General features: G+C 33.1%; 1 protein-coding gene across 1 annotated transcript in view; it reads right to left on the bottom strand.

Moving 5' to 3' along the window:
• The window catches only part of LOC106473837, a gene marked incomplete at its 3' end in the record, with an annotated part of 18718 nt that overhangs the window by 1422 nt on the left and 10809 nt on the right, over window positions 1–6487 (bottom strand). The window contains exons 3-5 of the mRNA XM_022402223.1: window positions 3453–3684; window positions 2899–3028; window positions 1289–1496 (exon numbers count right to left, since the gene is read on the bottom strand). Coding sequence (XP_022257931.1) covers window positions 1289–1496; window positions 2899–3028; window positions 3453–3684 — 570 coding nt within the window. The remainder of the gene's footprint in view (window positions 1–1288; window positions 1497–2898; window positions 3029–3452; window positions 3685–6487) is intronic.

Genomic DNA, 6487 nt, shown 5'->3' with positions numbered 1-6487 from the left:
TAAAGTAATTCAGACAGTCTATATCGTCTTAGTACCAAAGTTAAAGTAATTCAGACAGTCTATGTCGTCTTAGTACCAAAGTTAAAGTAATTCATTTTTACTTAAAACTGCATAATTCCAAGCACATTTTTACTTAAAGCTGAATAAATCCAAGCATATTTTTACTTAAAGCTGTATTTCGTCCTAACTTTTCTTTACTACCTGCCAGTATAAGTTTAGAATTAAACTAAGTGGAAATAATCAGTTTCACTGAATTATACTTTGGTACTAAGACTATATAGACTGTTTGAATTACTTTAACTTTGGTACTAAGACGATATAGACTGTTTGAATTACTTTAACTTTGGTACTAAGACGATATAGACTGTCTGAATTACTTTAACTTTGGTACTAAGACGATATAGGCTGTTTCCATCTGTACTTGAAGCTCTATAAATCCAAGCCCATTTTTACTTAAAGCTGTATAATTCCAAGCAATTTTTACTTAAAGCTGAATAAATCCAAGTACATCTGTACTTAAAGCTGCATAAATCCAAGCTTGCTTGGATTTATTTATACAGCTTTAAGTAGAAATGTGCTTGGATTTATTCAGCTTTAAGTACAAATTGCTTGGAATTATACAGCTTCAAGTAAAAATGTGCTTGGATTTATGCATCTTTAAGTAAAAATGTGCTTGGATTTATACAGCTTTAAGTACTGGTGTGCTTGGATTTCTCTTCCGAAACAAACTGGACTGGCACACCGGATGTAATGCAATTCGTTATATTGGTCGTACATTTTCATAATCTCAGTGAAAGCTAAACTTAGTTTTGGTCAATCCCAAATTTGTGATTGGTTCTGTCTTTACATTAACCATGATATTTTTTTTCGGTGGGGATATTGTAATATAAGTAATTAAGGTATTAAAAAATGAGAAATGTTAATATCTTCTTTAATATTTAACAATTTTAAGGAATTGAAATGACATTTTATAGTGTGCTGCCATCTTGTGGAATATCTTAATATTAAAAAGAAAACTTACCATATAAATTCCAATAATATTATATCAAATATATAATGAACTATTCCATCAGCATTTCATTTGAACGTGATTTTTTTTGAAAAACTATAAAACTAATGGACGGTTTTTTTGGTTTTTTTTGCAAAAAATTTCCAAGAACAATAATTTAAAACTTCTAGCATACACTAGTAGGATGAAATGAACTAGTTAAGCAAGTGTATAAATTAATTAATGGCGGAAATTATTCAATTCTTAAACTGACAGAAAAATATTTTGAACTTGTCTTACCTAAGGACCCTACTCGTAGATAAATACTTATATCTGATGAATAATAGGAAATCCTCCGTCTCATTACAATCGTCTCAGGGTCAACAGTGCCCTCTATAGCTGATGAGGCAGAACCAGTCAACCCAGGATGTTTGTTTAACATCATGGCGATGTATATATACAATAAGCAGATCACAGCACCGCCTAACAAGTAGGTGAAAATATAGCCCTAAAGAATAACAGGTGCAGATAATGAGAACACAAAAACTAATTTATTTCATTATAAAATACAAATGAAATATTTAACTTTGTCCACTTACATATTGATTACACAGATTTTCAATGTCTGTTTAATATTCAAGTACAACCTTTTGAGAATATTAATTACTGTCAGTTTGTAAGTTGCGATCTATTATTTATAGAAAACGAATGAAAACTTTAGAAAAATGAAGGCTTAACATCAAATTATACTTCACTTGGACAAGAGGTGAGGATTGGATGTACTATGTGTTCCCACTAAAGTACTGAACCAGAATACAAGGTTCTAAGTGTTGTCTGAAAGATTTTCAGTTACCTTAATTTGATAGCAACGCAGATATAACGCCCATAATTGAATAAACGCAAATATATTAAAATTTGGCGAAAATGTAAGGGATGGAATTAGCAAATAGACATCTAGGAAATATTGAGTTGTAGCCTATGATCTAGATGTTTGTCGTTTAGCCGGAAAAAGGTTTAACGGCTTATTTACCCAATAATCCCAAACAATCTGGTCAATGTTATAAAACATTACAACTGTTACGGCAGCAGAAGTCACGTGTTTGTAAATTCTGTACATTTAATTAAGTTATTGTTAATTGTCTATTGGTTTAATGTAAGTGGCTATTTTTCGGGACGAACAATACTAAGGAAGAGGCAGTGTTACTACAGCGAAAGTCACGTGACGCTGGTAATACGCGATTAATTTCTCGAATGATCATGAATTATCGAGGAAGACCGAGTTTGTTCTAGACGCCCTGTTTTTTAGTATATAAGTCTGGCAGAAAAGCTTGCGGGAATGAATGAAGAGAGTTCCAGGTAATTTACGATTCTGTTTCGAGCTAGTGTATGTTTTCGAGATTGTGAATCGCTGTGATTTATAGCGTGTATTATAAAAGTAGTTAAGTTTAGAAACGTACTGATTGTGAAAATACTGTGTGCTAAAAGTTTGTATCGAGAAAGAATAAACTAGTTTTAATCAAGAAGGTCCTCGGAATGAATTTATACCGGAAATTAACAAACAAGCAGATACGCAACAATATATACGAATCTGTTATCACGTGTAAAAGAAACAACCGAAACGGCGATGATAACACAGACTAAAATAAGTACTTCGAAAAAAATATTTAACAAAAAATACTTTCAACAATTATTGTTACCTGATCAAAAATTGGGTAAGCTATCTTGAATCAAGAAGTAAGTGCAAATCTGATGACAACGTTTTGTGCTTACGATAATGAAAAACAAGCATTTATTAATATTTCAAATATTTCTTTATCTTGGCACATTTCAGTTTATATTATAGTTGGAAAGTTTGAAATCATTCACAAAGTCTTGTCGACTCATTTGAATCAATTCAAGATGAAACTTACGTGAAAAAAATGTAAGTTTACATCATTGTCCAAAACTTCTGTAAGCACCAATACTAAAGTAACCATTACCAAAAGCTTGGCGTACAAACAGCTTAGTACTTGTATTGTATCATCAGGTTGTCGCCTCCTTCTGCAAAGCAAGGAAATCAATAGAAGTAAACTTTAAAAATGTAAAAAACAAACATATTAATATCAATTTGAACAAGACAATTTAGCAAATACTTTCCATTTCAGTACGCTACTGATTACTCTGTTTCGGGTTATAATGTCTTATTTTCACTAAGTTAATAATAACTAATTACATAGAAATGTTTTCCAATTTATCATCAGACCCTAATACATAAGGCAGAAGAGGCGTGGGTCCCAACTTTTTCCAGCTAGTGTACATATACAAACTACTATTAATAAGGAAAGTGAGAAAGTCATGCAAGTTAAGACATATATGTCGGATGTTTCAAAAATCACTTCTGCTGTTTAGAGAAATGTGAATTTATTTCTAAAATGAAACCGAATATTCAATATATTTCGCGAGAAGAAACTTGCATGAAAATTACCTGAATGTTAAAAGAGTTTCTGTGCAAGTCTGACTGTTTCTAATAACTCTTTCTTCTGATGGTTGGTAGGCAAAACTGTTCCTGACAGATTCATCAGACACGCTTGTATCTGTAGTGATGGTCGGAGGATTAGGTGATGATGAATGAAGGCCATGCATTGTACCATCTGTCTGGAGGTTGTTGTTTACTATTTCTTTGTCTAGCTTTGGGAGATCCGAGATCAATTCAGCTCCTACAAAAAACATGGCGATTACTTTCTCGATAAAAACTGTGAGTTTAATGCTTATTAACAGATAATTAGCCCTCAATCAGCATCTTTTTATCAATAGTTTTATTCCATATCTTCTGGCTGACAACAGTCTTTGTTGTAATGAACCTTCATACGGTGTTATCAAACTCAGAGCGCGAATATGTTCACCTTCAAACTCACTTAGCGATTGGAAGACATGTAGGGTTAAACGTTATTTGTTTGTTTGTTTTTAGAGCAAAGCTACGTTGTCCACAGTGGGGAATCAACTCCGGATTTTAGCGTTGTAAGGCTGTAAACTCACCGCTCTTCCACTGGGAGACACGGAATTTGAAGTGCCTAACTTCACAGGAAGCTACCAACACAAATGATGTTCTTAAAGTTGTCAGAATCTGATAAAAAAATCCTAGGAGATAAATATTGTCACGACAGCGGAAGTCACGTGACTCTGGTAACACGTAATGAGTATCTCGAAGGTTCGTGAATGCTAGAGTGTTTGCTAGATATGCTGTATTCTAATATATAAGCGCGCCAGACAATGAATCGGAATAGAATTGCAGACAGGCAGAGATAGAGACGGACAATTGAGTCAAGCGCGGTAGTAAGTAAAGTTCGTGAATCGTTCGTTGTGAATTATAGCGTGTGTTTAAGTTAAAGTAACTGTGGAAATTAAGTGTATTGAGAAAGAATAAACTAGTTTTATTTAAGAAAAAACTTGTATCGCTGGAGTTTCTCGGAAATAATTTTTAAGAAAAATTAACCAACGACCAGAGACGTAACAATATTGTTGTAGCCTTTTAAGTTTAGAAGATTGTACTGTTTTTTGTTCTGGTACAAGAAAGAGTTTTGAAGTATTGTAATATGTATAACTTAATGACTAGAACCATTTTAAAAGTTTAGGAAGTAATCTCATCACTATAAAACGCGAGTTGGCTAGTGTAAATCATGGACGATTATTGAGTTTTATAGTCAGTTTGTCTATTGCTGTCAGCTACTTGGTTAATAAGTTCAATATCCACTTTGTGTTTCATCAAGGAAATACAGATAAAAAAAAAGGTGTTATGTGAAAGCTAGAAAGTAAGTGAAACCTTTGTGTTAGCAAACACAGAGAACGCACGTCTGATTTTTCTGTTTATACGAAAACAGAACTAGACCAGATAAATGGAACCACATTTCAAGCTTTATGTACGAAAGAGAAGTTACACCAGATATACGGAACTAGACGTACAGTTACTGGTTGTGTATCTAATCAACAAGATAAATTAAATAGAAAATCAGTTTTTGTGTTCTATAAAATACATGTTATCTCGGAAATCATTCAAGATTGGAATACATGGAATTGGCAAAGAAATCTGTTCGTGTCTTCTGAGGGTGTCAAATTTGAATACTCGTAGCCTGAATAAGCAATGGACTGACCAGAGCACTGGACATCATGCTCTCGTATTCACAGAAACTAATGTAAGAACTTTATTTATATAATATTCGATTTTGCTAAAGTAATGAAAATTATAAAGGTATGGGACATGTTCGTGTACTGGAATAGTGACTTAAGTGATATGTGACAAAATATCAACGTGTATGAATGAAATATCTTAGCAATATTTTTTAGTTCTAATGTACTGTTACGACAGCGGAAGTCACGCGAAGCTGGGAGCATGCGCACTGGAGTTTCTAAAAGGATCATGACTTATCGAAAAACCCCGCGAATGTCCGAGTGTTTGCCAGGCGCCCTCTTTTTAAGTATATAAGCTCGGCAAATAAAGCCAGCGATAGATAGATATGCAGATAGATTGAGGATATAGATAATTGAGTCAAGCGAACAGTAGGCACCGTATGTAAAGTGTGTGAACCACTGTGATTTATAGCATGTGTTATAAAGGTTGTTAAGTTTAAAGTGACATTGGAAATTCTGTGTATTACAAAGTTGTATCGAGAAAGATTAAACTAGTTTTAATTAAGAAAGGACTTGTATCGCTAAAGTTCATCGGAAAGAATTTATACCGGGAATTAAGGAAATTATCAAACGAGCAGATAGTAACAATACTTTCATGTATTGTCGTTACACCAAAATATCAAATTGAATGTATTTATTTTTTATAATTGGTGATATCGACATTGGCAAAATAATTATCAGAAAAGGTAAAAACACAAACAAAAGTTACATTCACACAAATCATACATATACGTTACCCTTGATAAATCTCAAACGTTGTTTTTAGTGTTGTAAGCTATATTTATAATGTTTATATTTGTATGATTTTGATGTTAACTAGAGGGCAAATAAAGTTAAGATCAAGTAAGCCATAAAACTATCTACAAAGGTATAGAATATAAACCTGGCATTCCGCGAAGCGTCGAGAGGTAAGTTAGAGAGTGAGTTGAAAGATATTCAACGAGATAGTTAAGACACTATAGAGTTTACTTTAGGATATAGCGTTGAATCAGTAAATGTATTTTTCGTGAAATATTTGTATCTGTGTTTTCTTGTCGAGATCTTTGTACAATTAAGTTGATTTGATTTACGTTGGTTAACGTCCCTTGTAACGTAGGCCTACACAAGTTATGATACTGTACTAGTTTTCAAGCTCGTACAAACGTTAACAGAAGATATTGTTACGTCTCCGTTTGTTAATTGATTTTCCGTAAATTCGTTCCGACGAAACTTTAGCGACACAAGTCCTTTCTTAAATAAAACTGGTTTATTCTTTCCGAATACAACTTTACGATACACTTAATCTCAACAGTCGCTCTATAACAAACGCTAGAACGTCTCATGTGCTCGTTCTCG

This window comes from Limulus polyphemus, unplaced genomic scaffold (genome assembly GCF_000517525.1).
Source record: "Limulus polyphemus unplaced genomic scaffold, Limulus_polyphemus-2.1.2 Scaffold6542, whole genome shotgun sequence".
Taxonomy (NCBI): Eukaryota; Metazoa; Arthropoda; class Merostomata; order Xiphosura; family Limulidae; genus Limulus; species Limulus polyphemus.
Note: the sequence above shows the minus strand (reverse complement) of the source record. Positions and strands in the feature narration are given on the sequence as shown.